This window comes from Cuculus canorus, chromosome 16 (assembly GCF_017976375.1).
Source record: "Cuculus canorus isolate bCucCan1 chromosome 16, bCucCan1.pri, whole genome shotgun sequence".
Classification (NCBI taxonomy): Eukaryota; Metazoa; Chordata; class Aves; order Cuculiformes; family Cuculidae; genus Cuculus; species Cuculus canorus.
Window position 1 is genome coordinate 17029296 of NC_071416.1, and position 21578 is coordinate 17050873.

Below are 21578 nucleotides of genomic sequence, written 5' to 3' on the forward strand. Positions count from 1 at the left end.
CTCCCGGCGGGCGCTCCCCTCCCTCGCGGCGCTGGTGGAACAGGTTTCCCCCCCGCGCGCGGCGGGGCATTGCGTCAGTGGGGGAGGATCCTCGAGGTAAATGAACTTTTTAAACGGGAAAAGGAGAAGAAGGGAGAGAGGAGGAAGGAGAAGGGGGGGCAGCACCCGCCCCGACGCTTCCTCTGAGCGCTCTTCGGCCGCCGCTCGAGGATGCGGCTCTGCGCGGGGCTGAGCGCCGGGGCGCGGTGAGTGCGCGGGCGCTGCCGCAGCTGCTGCTGCAGAGGAGACGGGCGCGGCTGCGACCGAGCGAGTGAAGGGGGCTCGGGCGGGGGGATGCGGGGCCGGGGCGGCTGACCCCGGGGGAGCCCCGGAGCCGCCGCACGGCGCGGGAGCCCCGGCTGAGAGCGGGACGGGGGGATCCCCCGGCTGAGAGCGGGATGGGGGGGTTCCCCCGGCAGCCCCGGCTGAGAGCGGGATGGGGGGGATCCCCCCGGCAGCCCCGGCTGAGAGCGGGATGGGGGGGATCCCCCCGGCAGCCCCGTCTGAGAGCGGGATGGGGGGGGGATCCCCCCGGCAGCCCCGGCTGAGAGCGGGATGGGGGGGATCCCCCCGGCAGCCCCGGCTGAGAGCGGGATGGGGGGGATCCCCCCGGCAGCCCCGGCTGAGAGCGGGATGGGGGGGGATCCCCCCGGCAGCCCCGGCTGAGAGCGGGATGGGGGGGGATCCCCCCGGCAGCCCCGGCTGAGAGCGGGATGGGGGGATCCCCCGGCAGCCCCGGCTGAGAGCGGGATGGGGGGGATCCCCCCGGCAGCCCCGGCTGAGAGCGGGATGGGGGGATCCCCCGGCAGCCCCGGCTGAGAGCGGGATGGGGGGGATCCCCCCGGCAGCCCCGGCTGAGAGCGGGATGGGGGGATCCCCCCGGCAGCCCCGGCTGATAACGGGGATGCGGCCCCGCGGAGAAGAGTTTTCAAAGGCAAATGATGCCATAGCACTTAGCTTCTCATTTAGCTAATTACCCTGCGCATCCGCGTAATGTGTGTGTGAATGTCTATATCTGTTTGTGCATGTATATATATATATATACACGGCGTGATTTCTTTTTGCTATACGTGGCTAAAAGCGTATCTGTACTCGCTCGAGTGTATCTGTGTAATGGTTAACTGTTCTTGCTCACTTTTCTATCCTGTGGCACTTGAGATCATTCTTTTCTGGGGTTTTCAGAAGTGAAAGTCTGTGGTCATTACTGTACTTAATACAAGTTAATGTAATTATCCTTAAAGTCAAAGACTGCATCATTATTATTTATAGAATAGAATCATTAGGGTTGGAAAAGATCTCTAAGATCATCCAGTCCAGCTGTAAAATACATGAGGATAATAAGTATTATAGGGAAATAATTATTAATCTCTTTCAAGTTGTTATTGGGTTATCATTGCATGTGGTGTAGAAAAGTATGTTTATTGTTGTGGATTTAGGGGATCCAAATAGCAGTTTAACCGCTCTGAGAGCTACCTCATTTTGTGTGTATTACTGGGAAGATCTAATAATACGTGTAAGCAGTGAGCAGAAAGAATAGTGTGGATTCATGGAAAGTATATTGTGCTGTTCAGAACATTTATTAAAGTATCAAGTTCTAGGGAAAACTATAACTAGTTTATGATTCAGTTTTATTTAAAATAGACTTACAAAATAAGGAAGAGAGTCTCTCTTGCAAGTAAGCTTCCTTGTGAGAAATACTTAGTTTTGGTATGGAGCAGCACACCTGAATAGTAATTGAGAGCTCTGATAAGTTTGGAAGCTCTGTTCTGACTTCTGAAAAAGCTATAGATACTTACAAATAAAAATACTTTAGCTATAGTTTGTGTAGGTAGATCAGCACAGCTGTCATCTTCAAGACTCACATTTAGCACTGGGGGGTTGATTTTTGTACTTGCTTTTAAATTTTTGACTGCCTAGGGAGAAAAAATCGGAAAGTATAAAACTATAAGAAAACACAGCATGTTGCTAGATTACAGCAGTAGCATTGATACCAGCCTTCCCCCACGAACCCTGTTTGATTGTAAACAAGATTCTTCCCAGTCCACATATAAAAACGTGTTTATCTCTTACAAACAAAATTTAATGGTTTCCAATGACGGTTGACAGCTTCAGTGAAAAGGGAGTTATCGTAACCAAGCTGGGATGTGTGGGAGTGACTCAAGAGTTAAAAGAACAGCAGCACTGCTGAATCCATTTTACTGGCAAAGTGGCTTTAATTGGGTTGGTTGCTAGGGAATAGATCCAGCACCATGCATTTCAGTGAATTTGAGCACTGGACCAATGGCACACCTAAGCCTGCTTAAATGATACACCTGGCATTGGTTCCATCCCTGTCGAGAGCAGGTGTGCACTGCATTTTGCTGGCCAGTTCTCCCTTATTGTGCAGTCCCACTGTGTGGCTGACACACTGTTACCCTGTTCGTGGTGGCTGATGGACAAGTCAAACTTGCTGTACCAATTTTGTATTTAGTGTTTTGCAGTATGATTATTTTTAAAAAGAATCAGTTAATCTAAACATAACTAGGAACACCTTCCTGGAGTAGGCTTGAAGCAGGATGAGTTTATGTATTTGATACAACAAATATTTTATTTCATGCTTGTAGCTTTTCTGTTATAGGATGAGCCAGGCACTACTCTTGATTTTATGGGAATAATTTCATTATTTGGACTTGAGCGCAGCTGCACTGACCCCTTGCGTGGGACGGTTGTGCTAGGACTTGCACTAGGAAGGTTGGGAGTGCCAGTGTGTGCAGCCCACTGTCTGTTAAGAGTTGTGCACACAGTGCCTGTTACATCTGTGCCAAGCAGTACTAATCAATAGCATGTTAAAAATACCATCTGGGCTAGAACTGACACTGGTCATCCCTGTGCGTTCTGCATGTGCTGCAGCTGAATTGACGTTAATTGTTGAGGGCAGTATTAAAAAGAAGCCTTTCCTTGGTGTAAATGCTACTTGGGAACAGAACTTGGCTCTGTTCTTTTAAAAAATAGAATAAATGTACTGAAGATTGGCTTTATCTCTTCCACATTTATAATGTGACTTACTGTAATGTTCTGTGTTGCCACACAGGAGAATTAAGTTTGGCTCTATTCTCATTCCCCATACTAGCAGGCATTAAGAACAAAAAGAGGCAGCTGTGTCTAATTCAGGCTATGAAGGGAGTCGGGGAGTTGTTAAACTCCACCGTAAACTGTAGAAAATAAGAGGACCAGACTTTCTCTAAAGCAGCTTACTAGGAGGTTTCCTAGGTTTAATAAAGCTCCACTAGATGCCCCAGCTGAAGAACATTTCATAAATCTCTGATAGCAGTTTCCTGCGTATAAAACAGGAGTGGCCAGGCTTGTCAAGTTCATATGTGTAATCTGGGAGAAAATAAGAGGCATACCTAATTCTCATGAGAGCCACCACAGATTAAGCATCTTTAGCAGTGGAGGATGGTCTGTAGTGGGCCATCTGCACCACTCAGATCAAAATGCTTCGTTGGAGAGGGTGCTCTATTAAGAGTGAAGGCAGATTGGGGCACTGCTGTGGAACTCTTCCTGCTTTATCTATGAGTTGCAGATTAGACTTGTTGACAGAAATAGGGAAAGACCTGTTAATAGAGACTTTATGTCATATTTCTTCCCTGAAGTTCACTGATGACTAGGGGTTAAAAAAAAAAAAAAATCAATCTATATTTGACCACTGGCAATCCGTGTGAGAGACTCCTCTGTTGCTATTCTGAGAACTATTTAAAGCTGGGTTTTAGATTTTACTGCATATATACTGTTAGTTGTGGCATGTCTGTCTTTAATGAATACATACTTCCAGAAACAGGTTATTTTCTAAAATTGCTTTAATTTTCTTACCTAGTTATTGGTATGAGGTTTGCACATAATTACATACTTTGAGTTGGTTCCCACCAGTGCTCACCCTGATAATAATAGGAACGTAGCACATCAGAATAGTTGAAAAATCCTAATTGAGGAGGTGGTTGAGAAAGAGATAACAGGTTTGGTAGAAGATGCCTGTTGTACTTGACATAGAATTCTCTTCTCCACCCGCAGCATCCTCTCAGAGATAACTAGTTCTTTTAACCATGAATATGCAAGTGTGGATAAAAAAATACTGTGGAATAGCAGTTAATGTACATCCTCAAACACGCTGAGCATTTTATGGATAGTAAGCAGCACACTGATTTGGGTTCAGCTTCTGCTTTTAGACAGAATGGAGTGAGTGAGGGGCAATAAGCTGTGAGGAAAAGAGACTGAGAGGAGAGAGGCAATGAGGTCATGAAGTTACTTCCATGCATTTGTTTAAAAGAAGTCGGAAAAGTGCAAGGAAGACTGTTGTGTGCACAGCACTACAGTGACTGTAGTTATGAGCAGATCTAACGAGAACAGACAGCCTTCTAAGTGCTACAAGAAATGTCAGCAGGTGCTATTATTCCGAGAAATGATTGGCTAGTATAGAGCAGAAAAAACTCCACGTTGACTTTTAGACCTTCAGAAAAATGTTGTGTGTAATGAAAGCCCCTGTGATGTCAGGTTGGGTGTTTTTTTTAAACAGAGGTATGTATAAAGTAATTTCTGAAGAGCAGAAGCCTTTTCTCTACCTCCTCCCCCAAAGAGCTGGTGTCCAGGAATATGTGCGTGCTAAACTAACTTTTCTTTTTCCCTTCCCTTTTGAAACAGATCCAGATTTGCCTCTCGAGCCGCTTTTGACTACTGTGGACAGTAGCAACACATTGAATCTGACATGATTCTTCCCAGTTGTACTGCTTCAGGTGGAATTCTGAGTGCAAGGAATGAAAATCGATAGGACTTGTTGATGTTCCTTCTGCTATAGCCTGGCAAATCTTTGAGCAGCAGCAGAGGTACTAAAGCTGTATCTGTAAAATTAGGAAGTTGTACTTTTCTCTTTCCCTACCCGTTGGAACAAGTGCTAGGATATTTAAAGTCAATTTTTGTTTCTATGAAAAAGGTTAATTTCACATACCTGTGAAACTCACTGGAGACACCAGTGAGGAAGATGGATTTTTCATTTCCTCAAAACCCTATTAGTATACATTTTTGGAAAGCAGCCTTAATAAATATTGCATCATACTATAGCTGCGTATCTGTTCACTTCAATATGTATTTTTTTAAATAAGCATAGAAGCCGAGTACAATTTTTCAGACCAGTGGTTTTGCTATTGCATGAGAACTTTCTTAATCAAAGTTTATCTCAAAGAACAGACGCTGACAGAGATGAAGTAATAATGTGACTATGAAATAATCTGCTGGAGGAAATATGGTTTTCCCAAGAGCGTTTAGGGACAGAATAGCTGGTGTATTTCTTTGGGTAAGCCACACTGGGCTAGATTCTTTCTACTTGGGCATTTCTGGTCTTTACAAAAAGCAGATAGTCTCCCTTGTGTCATTTTTAATTGATTTTTCACTGCGTTGGCGCCAGTCCAGGAAAAGGCAGGCAGCAAGTAGGGAATTCATCAAAAACTGACTCATTGATCACTGGATCTGATGAAATAATTAGTACTTGATATTTTCAATGCAGTTCATGCTGTTATTTTGACTTCTGAAAGCAAGAGAAAATCCCTTTATACCAAGAGATCACAGAGCGAAACTGTGGTTTCAAAAATCCTTCAGCATGCTTATTCATTTTTTGGGATCTCCTTGTAGGATTTGCTAAGATTTTTTTATTGGCTCAAAATCAGAAGCAGTACGAGTTAAATGTGCTCTGTTTTGCAAACAAGTCAATTTTGGGGCATTGTATTTATGCTGGAGAGAAGTCACAGGCAGTGCAAATCATCTTGGTGCATCCATTCCCAAAGATTTGCTCTAATGGGCCTTCAGAGGTGTTCATTAATAATAATGATAGTTAAAAAAAAATCTTGGAAACCAACAGAAATGCTGACGGTCTATCACACTGACATCAAAGCTGTAGTAGACTTCAAACAGTATCATACCATAGTTCCAAGATCCGAGCAGCTCTGCTCTCTAATGAAATTTGTAAGATAAATCAGTGTGTAACAAGTCTTCTGTCTGAGGTTTCTCTATGAATTTGCAAGTGTGTTGTTAACTCAGTAAATTTTAACATAATCCTGTTTAAAAATATACATAGACATAGAGTTTTTTCTTCAATATCTGCATTTTTGATGTGACAAACAGAAATATCATCTAAAAACATCCCAGAACCATAAGGAAGAAGATTGCTTTTTATATGCATCAAAGCAAAAGTAAGAGTTTGATACCTTGCTAAATCCTTGAACTTGCTGCCAAATTTGAGAATATAGTGACATTTTTTGCCTAAGTTGATAATGGCTTATGAACTGTGAATTTTTCAAGTTTCTGCTCCTAGCTGGCACTGGGAAAACATTCAGTTGCATTGTTGGTTTTTTGGGTTTGTTATTTTTCCTCAGTAGTTAGATTATTTAAAGTATTTTGCTTTTTACTTCTTTGGAGAGAACCTTGCTGTTGCTTGGCGAGGCAGGGAGATCAAGGTACAAATAAATACTTGTTTCCCTCTCCCTTATAGGAGACCTGCAAACAAAAAAAGAAATAGAAGCCGTTAACACACTGTGTTCGGAGAGAACACTAAATCACCACAATATGGCACAGCATAGTATTGTCCTTGGATTATTCATGATGACTGTTTTATCACTGTTGGATGGAAGTTCAGCTTTCCTGTTAAATCAGCGTCTGAAGGGAAGATTTCAAAGAGACCGTAGAAATATCCGCCCAAACATCATCCTTGTTCTTACTGATGATCAGGATGTAGAACTTGGTAAGAACCCAACATAAAGAGTATTTTAGCTAATGAGTATGGTACTGCTTTTCCTTGAAGCTAGCTTCTTGTGTTCAAAATAATTTTCTTTTCAGTGTGAAAAATGATAGGAAGAACAAGTAACAAAAGTTTAAACATACCTTTATGTAGAAAATATTTTCCATCTGCATACAATTCAAAGACAGCAAAAGTTAGGCTCAACCTAAAATGCCAGACTTCCTGTTTCTGTGGAAATGTGAGATTCCTGCTTATCTGTCTTCATCTCCACACCTAAACTGTGCTTCTGGCAATTGCAAGTATGACCTAGGAAGCTACATGCCAAAGCAGTAGGTTTGAATTCATAAGTGGTGTTAATAACCATGTAATTACCCAATTTTTTGTGTAATTGCAGACATTCATTGCATATATACTTTTAATTACTTAAACGTTACCTAACGTAGTCCTGCTATGCTTGGTATTGTCCATTTAGATGCAGAGTTAGCTGCTGAACAAAATCATTTAGTATGAAAAGATTCTGCTGTGTTATTCAATGCTATGTTAATTGTTATAGAGAGGAGGTTAAGATTGCACACATGCTTTGCCTAATGATTTGGAATAATGAATTAACTGGCAGAGTCTGGGGTTTGTTCTGTTACCTGAACAAGCTTATGTTTAGCAAATGTTGTCTGTACTTAGAAGTGATTAACATGAACCAGTTCATATTAATAAATTTGCATTAGAAATATGCTTTTAAGTGAGTATGAAGCCTGGATCATCTGAAAGACGAAAGCTTGTATGTGTGTGTTCTAGTGGTTGGTTTTTTTTACAGGTACTGCACTGAATTTCTAGCATGGATGGGAAAAATTAGCTAACAGACCTCACAGAAGAAACAATGCAATAGTAAAGTTAATCAACTTGTATTACTTATACACTTCCTCGTCTAGTTGAGAAGTTAATCACAGCAACACAGCAGTATTCTTACAGATGCTTCCTTTTTATAAGTATTACTGTGTGTCTGCAACGTCATAGATGTCACATTCTTCTCAAAGGCGTCGAGAAAGCCTGCTATGGCTGTAACGTACCAAACACAAATGTAATTCAAGGCAGTAGGATTAGAAGATTTGTCTTTTTTTTTCCTTTAAATGCTTATTTGGATCACAAATAAAGTCATCTCAATAATGTATATCCAAAAGAACCTAAGTGTGCATTATCTTGAAACCTCAGGAGGTGGTTCTAAAAAATTTATCATCTGCTATTTTATGCCAGCCTGCTTGTTTCTGATGCAATTGTCCTTTGGACAGTATATTTCTTTACTCTGATAATCTGATGCTTTCCAATTTCAAGCATAATGGGCACGTGTCCACACAGATTAGGATCTAAGTAAGGAAAATGCATTTAAGGAAGCAGAGATTTTTATATTTGTCATTTACCACTAATGGCTTTATGAGACCAAATATTTGTTTGAATTAATTTTTATTCTTGTCTACTGTCTGGTGAGCTGTCCAAGTTAATCAAAATTGCCATTTGTGGGGTTTGTGGTTAATGCATTTAAGAAAGACGAAAGCAAGTTGTGAATTACAAATAAAAGCTAAAGCTATGAAAGTCTAGCAAAGAAAACTGCACACAAGTAAGATTTCAGTTATTTTTAAGAATATTTTGTAACAGATGTTGCAGGTGTCATTGTTCTTTTGTGGCTACTTTTGAGACAAAAGGGAAGACAACACAATCTATTTATTTGTTTATTTATTTATTTTAATTTGTGCTAGTGTTAGTCATGAGTTTTACTTGGGAAACCAGACCTCAGCCTTATATTGAACAAAGCCAGAAAGTGATGAGGGGCTGACGAAAAGGAAGCAGAATCCCCAGGTCAAAGGAGAACTAGTGTAAATTGTAGTGGATACAAACAGGAGAAGACAAAGAGAACACCAAGAACTACTGAAACATACACACGCAGTTGACTGTCTAATCAGGAGAGTTGTACTGTGAAGCATAATATAAAGAAGAGGAAAATACGGATGAGGAGAAAGAATTAATTAGAAACAAAGACTTTTTTTTTCCCCCAATACAGCCATGTAAGTCCAAGTTAGTATAATGCTGGTGTCCCCTTTGTGATGGACTTTGCATCTCCAGTTTAATTAGGTTTGCCTACCATATTGCTGTGGTTTAACAAACCAGCTTATTTCATTATCTTGTAGTTGGAGAAAGATCTGATTATTTAGAAAATATTTCAGCTGTGTTAGAGGAATCTGACTAGATGTGATTTGTATGTTCCTACATCTTCCACTGAAAAAGTACAAAAGTAATGTGGAAGGTAATTTTTCCTAGTTATCATACTTGGAGATAAAGGGCCTTAGAGCTTCTTTAGAATTAAGTGTGAGGAAAAAAGGAAATGAAGATGTGAAAGGGGTATCTAGTGAGACTCAAATAGAATAAAAATAGAAGGCTTGAGGGGGCAGTTAATTAACATTCTGGGTTTCAGTTAACTTATCGGTGTATGGAGACCACTCCTTAAATCGTGCTTCCAAGCAGACTAAGTCACTTGAGACATGTTACAAGTTCTTCAATAGCTGAAGCTCCCTAAAATGTAAATTCTCATCTCTGACAACAAAACACAACTAATGAGTAAGTCAGTATTATTTCATGAATGACTAGTATATTTTCTCCACTAATATTAATAAAAATATTGGCGTTATCTCCGAAGTGAACTGTGATGACACACTAAGCAAAGTTATGGGTAACACACAAATTTCAAGTGGAATTTCAATGTACGTTTTGCTTCACTTTGTTCAGTGAGCAGCTTGAATGCATCAAATTGATTCAACTTTCATATTTTCACAGTAGTCCAATGGATATTTTATTAAAGTAGTTTAGGAATTTCACATTTAACTACTAAATCATTTTTATTTATTATCAGTGGTTTATAGAGGGGTCACAAAACACTTTGTGAATTGAATATTGACACTTCAAAGCATGACTCCCTTTGGTACATCCACTAATGAAAACCCATAATGTTTTCCAGCTCAAAAGGTGATTTGGTCAGGTTTCCACTTGCTGATTAACAAATAACTAATCTTCTGCCACAGAAAGATCAATTTCTACTTTTGCTTACAATTCCATGTTTGTATTGGAGCCAAGCTGAAGAAAATAAGTGTTGGCTGGCTGGTTTAATGCTGTTTAAAATATTTAAAGCTGGCCTATTTAAGATTGTACAGAAGAGTGTGCTACATTTTTACCTTCCACTGATCTGTCAGCCTGTGTTAGTTCTCGGGCTGGGGAAGCAGATTAGATCATATGCTTTTGTATTAAAGACTGTTGATATATAGGGCCTTGTCATTACAGCAGTTTTATTAAAGGAGGTTACTGTCCCCAAGGGGAGTCTTAACATGTACCATTATTTATGTACAGATGTCTCTGTCATTTAAAAGGGGTTGTTAAATTGTATTTTAATATTGGGATGACAAAACATTCTTCGTGTCTGCCTGTTTATGCTTGGCCTAGCTCATGTGACAACACAGAGGAAACCTCAGGCTCACAAAATGTATAACGGACTGTTGTAATTGTTAATTGCGTTGTTAGAGCCTTTGAGTGCTAACACTTGCCTCACAGTTATCGAAACAAAAAATCTTGCTTTCTTCAGAAACTTTATTTTTCTATATGAAGTTTAGCAAATTCTAAAGGGAGAGTCCAATGTCCTGTCTTGGTTCTTGTCACAAAGTGGTGTGACAGAGATGTGCTTCGACCTGCAAAATGCACAAACAGATATTTTTTTAGGTATTTCTTTTTTATATTCATTCCAACAAAATGATCTCAACAAAACTAATGCCATGGCACTTTTTGAGTGAAATGACCCATCACTAGCAATTAACCTTCCCTCATGGCGCCAGAGAGTCAAGATTTCGTATCTGGCTTATGACCGTTTTCCCTCTAGCTTTTGACTCCTGGTTATATCAATGTGCCCTGTATCAAATCAACTTACTGTTGCAATTTCATAATGAAATGTCTCCCTAAAGAGCTAAGAAGAAATCTAAACCCATTGTTGTTGGAAACAACATACAGTTTGTGCCAGATGGTTGCACGATGCATTAAGGCTGAACTATTAATCCAAGCTTGGGTAGTTAGCCCCAACTCTACTCCAGCCTGAACCCATACCTTCATTTCTATGTTGTCTACTGGCTTTCCCTGCTCATAACAAGAAGGAAGGATTGGTGTTAGAAAGGCTTACTTTCTTTTGCAAGGTGACACTGATGACAGGTATCATTGCAAGTTCTCTGGAAAATGGAAATTCTCCCTATGAAGTATAACTCACTCCGATGCAGAAGCTAAATGTCTTTTTCTTCTGATCCTTGGTGTTCCTCCATGTAGGAGGAACTCTGGTATGGATTCAGATTTAGCTAGGTGAATGTCTGTTGCAAAGATCCAGTTCTTGCCCAAAGCCTTGTCTTAAATAGGAAATGTAAAAGCCATTTGGCAACAATGTGGCTTTTAGTAATAGTTGACAAAAATCCATTACTCCAGTTCATCCAGCACCCTGCCAGTTAAACTTCCGTGTTTGTTTTTAAGGTAATGGTTATAAACTACATGGTATTATCTGTTCCAAGCAGTCATCTAAAAATCTGATTATGCAGAACCAAGCCTAAGAAAATTTAGAGAGTTTTAAGTAACACTTATCAAAATGGATCGAGATAGAAATCAGCGGACTGGTTATGAAAATTATTTTGAGGGCTTTACTTTTTCTTTGGTTCAGTGGAAGTTCTAGAGATTAATACCTGCTAATACCTCACATTAGGAAAAAGAACATTTTGTCTAGAGAACGACTGTAGCAGACTGTGCTTCAGCAGAGGCTTGGGTTTAGTAATCTCCAGATATCTCTTCCAGCCTCAATGGGTCTGTCATTCAGTGATTACATCCCTCAGACTTTTGCAGAAGGCGGAAACAGAAGGCAGTGAGTGCATCAGATATCTTCTGAAACCAGGGATTCAACAACACTTAAGGAGTATGCAAACTTTACGGTCAGGGTTGCTGCACAAAGTGAATTTCACCCTCAGGCCACATTGTCTCAGCCTAATTGTTGCTGGTTCTTGCCTTCAGCTATGGAACAGTACTGGTGGCTCCAGAAAGGCTGTAGATAGTTACAGCAGTAAATCTTGAGGTTGTACAGAGAGAAATCAAAAAGCATTGTGATCTTTGTCAACAGGTTTGAGTTAAATCTTAGGTTAGGAATTAAGTATCTGCTCCTTCTTAAAACAATGGGAGAGCTTTGCTAGCAGGGAGAGAGTAATGTCTTTGGGTTTGGGTTACAGTGCCCTTACTACTTGTGCTTCATTCTAATCTCTGATGTAACACATGAGCTCTTAGTTAGCTCTTGTGACTGAAACAACAAAATAATTCTGTGATGGTTTTCTTCTTCCAGGTTCTATGCAAGTGATGAATAAAACAAGGCGCATCATGGAACATGGAGGTGCTCATTTCATCAATGCCTTTGTGACGACACCCATGTGCTGCCCATCTCGCTCCTCTATTCTTACAGGGAAGTACGTCCACAACCACAACACTTACACTAACAATGAGAACTGTTCTTCTCCATCCTGGCAGGCTCAGCATGAAATACGTACTTTTGCGGTGTACCTCAACAACACGGGATACAGGACAGGTGAGATGAAGGCTGACTCTGTCTGGAAGCTTCCTTAGATTTATTAATGGAGGTTAATGTATAGCATATTTTTATTTGTTCTTGTCATGGATTGCACCAGTGCAGAATGCCAGAGCTTCAGAAGCTGGAAGGATAAAAGAATGTTCATGCCTGACTCAAAGGCATAGCGCATGTAGAACACTTAAGGTGCACGGAACAGACAAGAAAGATGCTATGGAAAGGAACTAGTGATTAGAATTTTTCATAAAACAGATACATTAATCAAACTAAGAACACAAGATAAGGAACTGCTTCTTCTGCGCATTGGGGCAGATCTGTCAGCCAGGTTGTTTTTTCTAGGTAATCCATTCTCAGAAAGGTGTTTGAGATGAGTGAATACTTGAGGGGAAAATTGGCAAGATCAAATGTGCTCCTGAGAAACAAGTGATCCTCTTTGCATGCAGTGCTCCTTAGGAACAACTGTCCTGTAAAACGGAGTTCAGCTAATGCATTGCATGTGTTTCACACCTATTTCCTATTTGCATTCCCCCGACATGAGATTTTGAGGTTCAGGTCCTTGCGTGTTGCAGTGCTTTTGTTGCATTTCTTGCTAACGTCTTTCGTCGTGATGAGGAACAGACATAAACCTGATTCTGTTTGTCTTCTTTATAGTAGACATGCTACAGTATTGTAGTACAGTTATTATTGATAGTGTGCATTTTTTCTTTGAATTTTTAGCATTTCAGGCTTCCAGAAAGCAGTATGAATCTCAAATAACTCTAACGAGATCGTTATTTTCTTTCTCACTATTCATGTGAGGTTTACATGTTATTGCTGCAATGTCTTGGTCTTAAGACAAATAGGCAATTTCCTTGTTTTGTTTTTCTAAAATAAAGACATGAATTATCTGGAAAGAAATAAATTAGGGGAAGTGCACCTACCTTATTAATTGGTTGCTGTTTCCCTCCACTTATCATTCCTGGCACAAGTAGCAATGATCTTATGAATTCCACACCAAGGTTAATGGTTTATTCTTCATAGATTATTTGTCTTGTGTTTACCGGCATTTGTGTATTTTAACAATTTTTATATTCAATGACTCTATTTCAATCACCTGCAACTTCTACTGATTTGTGCAGCTGTTGCAAGTGTCCAGGTATTCGTATGTCATATATTTTTACGTTACCATTGTTTAAACTTAGACCCGAGATATTAGTGAATCTACATGTCATGTTCAGTCTCTTAATTTGCAAACTGTATTTATTGGAACACACAGAAACAGTACTTTTACAAACACGAAGATCCTTGTCCAGGTAGTTAAATATGATATGATATTATACAAATTTAAATGGAAATTCCAATCACTGGAGGCTGGTGTTCATTTCTGATCTCCTGTTAAAGTCTTGAGTTATCCGCTAGAAAGGAGGTCAGCAATAAGAAGGTATTTTTTTACCTTTTTTTTTCTAAAGATGGGATCAGAATTACCTGCTTCGGAAACAACAGGAAATTGCACTTTAGAACGCTCTTCAGTCAGTTTCTCAAGTTTCAAAAGTAACCTGCTAAGGAGATTGCTTCTGAATACAGTTTCTCTGAACTGGGGAATCCTCCTTGGACATGCCTGCAGTGAACAAAGGAAGATCTGGAAAGCACAGGAGTTCATTTGTAGAGTGGTTTATTATTTTGTGAGGTCCACGGTAGCTCTGGTTTGCCCTGCAAACATACAGTGTAGCTTGTTGATCCTTTTATTCTTTTTAAAAGAAGGAGAAGAAAAAGAGGCTGTGTGGAATAAAGCTTTCTGAGGCCTGCTTTTATATATTTAAGTTCACAACCTTGGAGTGAGAAAGTATTGTTTTGGAAGGGAGTTTGGGTTTTTTTTAAATTCATAAGCCAGGCCCTTCTCTCTGTTTTTCTTTCTCTTTTCTCTTTTGTTTAAACTTGAAGGAAGAAATTGTACTCTTATTCCACTTAACCTTCCCTATGTTTTTCTTTTCTACTGCTCGTTTCACATCTCCTTGCCCTCTTTTCTACTCATTGTGATCTCCCTGCAGTCTGTCCTGTTGCAAAAGATGATTCTGCTGGCATTCTTTTAGCATTGTATTATTTTCCCTGTGGTGGTGGCATTTGTGGTTTAGATCTACACAGACATGTGCTGCTGCTGATACCTTTGGGAAACGTGCTGCTGGTGCACAGGCAGGAGGGAGCTGTGTGGTGCAGGTTTCTCTTGCACAAGTTGCAATTTAAAAATATGATAGGAGATGGAAAAGGTGCCACTTTCCTGTAAGTGTCTCTCAGTTTCAGCCTGGGTTGTCAGTTTTACGATTTTGAACTTTGGGACTTCAGAAGGTTTGGTAGCTTTGTTAGGCACCAAACTTGGCAAAGTGGAGATGGAAGGAAGATTCTGAGCTCAAGGGAAGCTCTGTCCTCGGCTTAAACAGTCAGGATTTTGACCATGATGCATAGGGCTCACTGTCATGTGGATGAATTAAACTAAATATGACAATGAAAAGGATAGATTTTCCTTCTACAATGGAAACCATCGAGGCAGTAGGTGTTACAGGTATATCTTCCACTGCATTAACCTGTCTCTCAATCTAAAGAATGCCAGTGGGACTGAAAAGACTGAAAGCGACCAAAAGACTGTGTTCTCATTACATGGTCACTACACATAGGCAACAAGTTCCTATTCTCAGTATGTTAAGCAGCCAGTCCAATTTTGAAGAGCTTTCCTCATTGTTGTCCTACTACATATTGTGGGAAATTAGGCAAGAAGGACAATTTATGTAAATAAAGTCAACTGATGAATTAATCTTTAGAAAAGTCAGTGTAAGCAAGATCTGAATCATCACTCATTTAAAATAGTGGATGCTAGTACTTCAGCTTGGAGCAGAAGGTGATTAGAATGGAGAAGAAACAAAGCGATCTTGTGACAGCCATTTCTGAATGTCAGGGAATTTCTCTGCCAGAGATTCCTGTGTCAACATTTACAGAAAAAAGGTTCTGTTTTCTGTGAACATACACATCTCTTTCTGTGAGACAGCTTTTAAAATGCACAGTGCATTGTTGCATGCTTGGTCCTGCGGCAACAAATGCCAAGACATTTTATTGGAATACAGATTTAAACTTTCCGTTAGACATTACTTAATGAGAAAAGCTTCTCTTTTCCATTTGCCTGGCTGGCTGAATGGTTAGGTCTTAAAATTGGTGACTGGTTCCAGAATATTTTGTCAGCCTTATCTGCAGGCAGGAAATGAAAAGACATGTTTATCTTATTAAATTCAACAGAATTAGGCATTGTGGGCCAAATTCAGCCTGGCAGAAGGACACTTTTGCTTCAGTGAACCTTCTGAGATAGTTCTGTTAATTTATGTTAGGGCTTAACGCGGCTCAGTGTGCAGCAAATGAAGGACGCAGTTTGGCTAAATCACCACCCTTGTCCCTGTTGAGCAGGGACCCTATAGTACAGCAAACTCTCTTCAGTTAAATGAACCCATGAACACAGGAAAAAGCTACTTCTTGTTTGGTAATATGTCAGTGTCTTACTCTTCCGAGTCCATACCTGAATTATGCCAAGAATTTATAAATGCCATTTTGCACCAGTCGTGTATTTTGAACCTAGAGAAAAGTCGTAGGAGGTCCATTTATGCTATTACAAAAGATTTCATGGGAATAAAAATAATAATCATTCTTAGTGCTTTCACAGGACTTTACAATAATTAACTAATGAATTCATTAGAATTCAGTGACAATCTTCCATTTCCTCCCATTAATATTAGGCTAAGAAGATACAGTGGCTGACTGCATTAAAATAATTATTTTTCCACTGACATTTTAAAGTGATTTTAACATTAAATTGTAAAAAAGAGGAGAAAGGCTATTGGCAAATGTTTATTAAAGGACAAATGGACCTGAAAGGTGTGTAACCAGATTTTAATATGTAGGTACATGCCAGGAGAAAAATTCTCAGGTGGTAAGTTCACTGCTGTAGAATTTGCACTCCACAGTAATTGCTATTTTTAATTACAGAAATATTTAAAAACTTAACTGAAGTTGATCTCTGCGTGTAATTGCTTGGTAAGGAATAACTGGTGTCCTAAAGAGTCAAAGGGTAGGCAGAAGTAGAGACAGAATAGTGAAGTACTCCAAGGTTGCATTGTAGGTGAAGAGAAACACTAAGGGGAGGTGCAAGTTTTGGTTCACGTCCCAGCGCCTCAGCCTCTCTGCCACGCTGCACTTCACTCTGTCGTGTTATGTGCACATAAGGAAAAAACTTAGCCAGTCAGAATAAGCGTCCTGTTTGCAGGACAGATAACTTGGGCAGTGGACGAAGAGCTGTAGGCCATTTTTTAAAATGATAACCAAGTGATTTTAGAGTCAGACTTAATTTTTAGAAGGGATTTGCACTATTAGGAACTGAAGTGTTACGCTATTCACCTCCAAGACATCTACATGACTGTTCAAAACTGGATATCAGATTTCTGCATTATTTATTTTGAAAGTAAATTAGTTTCCTTAGACCTATTGCTCTCTCTATAGAAATATTTTCTTAGTAAGGTCTGTCAAATTATATCTGTTAGATGGTTTGAGACCATTAGGCTTGAAAATGGTGTGAAAGAAAGATTCAGCATAGTGGCCATATCATGAAAGGTGTTATTGCAAAAGGAATCCAAGGAGCTGTTCTGGAAAGGACGTAAGAAGAGTCCTGATGAATAGCCCAAATCCACTGACTCTGTCCCTGTTACTGCTTCTGGCGGGCTCAGTCTGTGGCAGTGAATTACTGAGCTGGAATATGCTGCAGAAACTCAGGAGAATGACGTTTGTGAACAAAAGATAGTTCTGGGTTTCCTGCTGTGTGCACACGTGTGCGTGTGTCTGTGTGTCTGTCTCTGTGCCTCCGTGTGTGTCCTAAAGACTTTTTTTACTTCCAGCCTTAACTTCACTTCTATACTATAAGTTGGTTTCAAGTCAAATGTGTATGTATCTTTTCCTTCTGTTTCTATGAATTTAGTTCTGCACCGGTAATTTCACTTTAACCGTATTATAATGTGTGGTAACTTAAAATGAGAACACATTAAGTAAAGTGTGGTCTCCTGGGGATTGCGCAGTGAGGTAGAAGTGAAACTTGTCGGTACAGTTACTGTTTCTTCACCTGTCTTTGGCATGTACCTTTATGTTATTTAATGCACATTTTAACTATGCTGGAGAGGAATAGATACACTTCTGGGAATAACTCATTGAGTGAAATCCGGAAGATAGCCTGCAATCCAGTAAAACTTTCCTGGGAGTCTGAAATGAAGTCATCCACAACTACAGAAATAAGCCTGTGCCTGTGGCTCCCTGATTTCCAGTTGTATAGCGTTTCCTTCTTATCTACTCTCTCATTTCTTCCCCTAAAACTATCTGTTTTAAACATAGAATGTTGTAGACTGTGAAAAGCACCTTATCTTTTCTTTCCCCGTACTATAGCGTACACTTCTGCGAGGATGCCAGTTCTAGCATTTAAAGCGTGATGGCTTTGTCATACTGATTCATTGTTTCAAGCAAGGAGTAATTCATAGCTTGATATTTCTTCAGGAATAGGATTATTGTTTCACAGCATTCAGAATAGCTAAAAGCTAAACAGAATATTTGCACATTATGAAAAAATTTGTAAAATGTTTGTTAGTTTAGATTTGTAGGATGGCAGTACTTAAAAGACCCTGTTAACTTATGGAGTTTTTCCTCTTCCAGTGCCATTTGTGTTCAATATTCGATAACTTATCAGCCAAAAATAAGGAGAGGTTGCTGCCTCCTCACTCCAGGTTGAGATTTTGTTTACCAGGCTAGCTAGATACCTTCTGGTATCTTCTTGCATTCTTTTTCCTTTGCCTTTCTGTAATGTTTGGTGGTGGTAGACATTTTTTAAAAACAGCAAATTTAACTTAGTGAGGTAATTTACGGAATAAAAGTTTCCTAAGTTGTCTTTCCTATATGCTTTAAAGCATGAGTCTTCTATGTGACCCACGCGGTTATGTAGTTGTCGTGTACTGCAGTGATACGTGGGTTAGTGGGCACTGGAAAGGTGTAGTGATTCGACAGTTCCAAGGCACAATAATAAGCTGCACCTCATCTTTTAGTGAAATGCATAAGCGAGAAAAGTGGTTATTTCAAAGACTCACCAATGTCTACAGTATAAAATTTGCAGATAGACTCTGGTTCCGGTTTCTAGAAGTTGAATTCCAGTTTCTTTGAACTGGAGCACTCTCATGTGTCTCTGTGTGTTTCAGTAGCCTGAGCACTGCCCTGACACCTTTATCATGTCTTCCACGTTAGAAATGAGAGCACTTCCTGTCCTCATGTTACACGGTTTTGAGATGGATGCTTTTCAGGACTGTGTGGTGACTGGTTATTGCCAAAAAAATGTGTCAAATGTGGGTTTTTTTTTGTCTGAAGTAGAAGGTAAATGTACAGGTAATAAACTACTGTAGAACCTAGATTTCTTTCCTTTCAGTGAATATCTTGTTGGAAGGAATTCTGTGGTTATATTGAACCAGGATTGTACTTTTTTTCTAATTGAATTCAGTATGACTTTATTGCTTTTATTTGTGAACTAATACTTTTAGCAGTGTTATTCCAAGTTTATTGCTAGTTGAAAAAAAAAAACAAAAAACAACAGCTTTGCTAAAATACAGCAAATATTTCTTCTTGCACAGCATTTCTCAGTAGCTCCCTGAAACTTGGCGATCAGGTTTTCTTCAAATCCTATAGACAAAATGGCTCTAAGTGAAATTCTGTTGGAGTTGGCCCAAGTAGCACGGCGCTTAGACTTTGGTATTTTAGTAGCGATTCAGCATTAAGCTAGATAAGCTTTTGCTTAGACTATTCTTTATTAGAAAGGGTCTGAGAATCTGCTGGTGGGGAGGTGGGGAGGTTTTGGGGGTTTGTGTGTGGAGAAGGAAATGTTGGATAAATCTAAAGGTTAAGATTCTTCTGTGACCATGATACATAAAAAGGAGGAGTGATACTTCTGGTAAATTTTTAAATAAAATGTCTCCTTGTGGTGATAGTTTTGACATTGGGAAACAGTTTGTGGAAAACCTGAATAGTCAGGGTTAGCCATCAAGGAATATGAACACCGACGAGCTGTGGTGTAGAGTAGAGCTCTAAACACAGAGCCAGCCAGCACTCCCGAGTTCTTGTGTGCTGCCCAGTAGAGGAGATGATGCTGTTGCAATACACTAAGTCATCTTTCCCGAATTGTAGTACAAACTGATAACACAAGGGTTACCAATTCTACATTTTTTCCTTTTAACTACCAGAGGGTCTGTGTGAGAGGGATGTTCGGAAAAATATTTGTGCCTTACAATTCTAGTTGTGTTTAAACTTCTTTAAGCTGTGCCATAGGCATTAGTGAAAGGGGGCTTTGGCTCCAATTCCACTGGGAATTTACTCACCTGAAAAGGGCAAGCAAGACTTGGCTCCCCATCAGCATTCTTCTGTTTGATTCCTCGTCGACCATTTCAAAATATTTGGTTTGAGCCCTTTTGTTTTATTTGGCTTCATCTACTCCCCTTCAATTCCCCTAATTCATTAAATAGATCCTGGCACTGATCCTTGGCCACAACTGAGGAATGTGCAATGCAAATTCCGGAAGAGGAACAAAGGTGTCATAAAGATTACTGTGCGTTGCCTTTGTCCTGCTAGGTATCAGACTAGTCCCCTGGCATAACAAGAAAGCCTGTAGGCTATTCTAACTGCAGTGGTTACCAGTTACTGTACAACATGGGTTTTACAACTATTATGTTTCATGAATTTTAATGATAAATTTTATTCCAGTTAGAGAGAAGAGCTGTGCATGTAAAGGCTCTTTCCTTTAGTACTGCCCTTTTTATGTTGCTGGGATGGTGAATGGAGCATGTGATCTTTTAAGAAAATTTTGTGATATCAGTGTACTCTAGACTAGAGAAAAATTGGGCTACCATGTGCTGTAGACAAAAATAAAATGTGCGTGTGTCGATGCATCTGCGCTTCCTTCCGTAGTCTACCTGATTAAGAATTTCAGTTAACTCATCATTTCAAGGACAGTTGCAGGTGTACAAAAGAAATAGCAGAAAAAGTAGTCAAAGCCCTGTCTTCCTTAGCATCCTGAAACTTAAGCCTCGCTTTTCTTCCTTAAAGCACTCAAACCTTTAGGCACTCACTGTGTTTTATGCAACTTATTAGATGTACTGCAGTTACTGAGGGTATTAATGCTAATGCTGTATCTCCTAATCTTTGCAGTTGTGTTGTATTTCCTGTTATTACTAAAGGTACCAACTGGGGCCACTTTATTCAAGTGACTTCGGCACTTACAAGTTACTGATTTTTGGAAAAACTGGTCCGTTGTTTTGATACCTAGTGGGAAGTGACAGTCCCTTGAAAAGTCGTACCCATGAAACCAAATTTAATGCTAAATTACAGGATTTTATCTCAGAACCCCCATGCTTCTGCTGTAAATCCGTCCATTCCACTGGGCTTAATCCATTGTACATTGTCAGTTTAAGAATATATGATGTGAATGCAAAGCTGACTTGATCTTTGGCTTGCTGCTTGTTACACGCGTACTTAACCACGCCGATAGTGCTTTCTCATCTGCTTTCCTCTGATTGTCTCTTAGAGGACAAAAAGTACTGAAAGCAATTTTTGCTAGACATACAGCAGAAATAGGATCAGAAATGCACACAGGTGCACCCTGCCCCAGTCCAAAACTAGAGGATCAAATGGTACTAATTGTTCAACTTTGAGCTGGGAAAAAGTAGTACTGGATACAGAGGTAAAAGGTTTTAGGGGGAATAAAAAAATCTGAGTAACTAAGACTTGCAGCTTGAAATGTAACAGAAAACCAGTGTTTTAAGTAAGTCTTTAAAGGACTTTAACCTGCATACAATTCATGTTAAAATGTAGAGAGTTAGTAGCTTAAAACATGAGTTTAACTTTGCAGTCATGGTGGTAAGTGCAGCTTAATGGGGTGCTAGTAGGTGGGTATAGTTAAGTAACATGAAGGATATGAAGAGAAGACTCCAGGAGAAGGAATGTGTGGTATAAATACTGGGCTTACTGTCCAAGAGTCATAGAAAGCTGAATTTTACTTTTTCTCACCTTCAGGATTTATTATGAGAGCATGGATATTTACAAATGTATCCCAGGCTAATA

The 21578-nt window shown here is 39.9% G+C and overlaps 1 protein-coding gene across 5 annotated transcripts in view; it reads left to right on the top strand.

Moving 5' to 3' along the window:
• SULF2 (sulfatase 2) overlaps positions 1-21578 on the top strand; it is a 138918-nt gene that overhangs the window by 71946 nt on the left and 45394 nt on the right. For 3 of the 5 annotated variants that reach the window (XM_054081804.1, XM_054081809.1, XM_054081807.1), the window contains exons 1-4: positions 109-245; positions 4714-4895; positions 6554-6802; positions 12192-12431. In XM_054081804.1, coding sequence (XP_053937779.1) covers positions 6628-6802; positions 12192-12431 — 415 coding nt within the window. In that variant the 5' untranslated portion in view covers positions 109-245; positions 4714-4895; positions 6554-6627. Of the gene's footprint in view, positions 1-108; positions 246-4713; positions 4896-6553; positions 6803-12191; positions 12432-21578 lie in introns of those variants that run through there. The other 2 variants (XM_054081805.1, XM_054081806.1) reach the window with 1 other exon arrangement.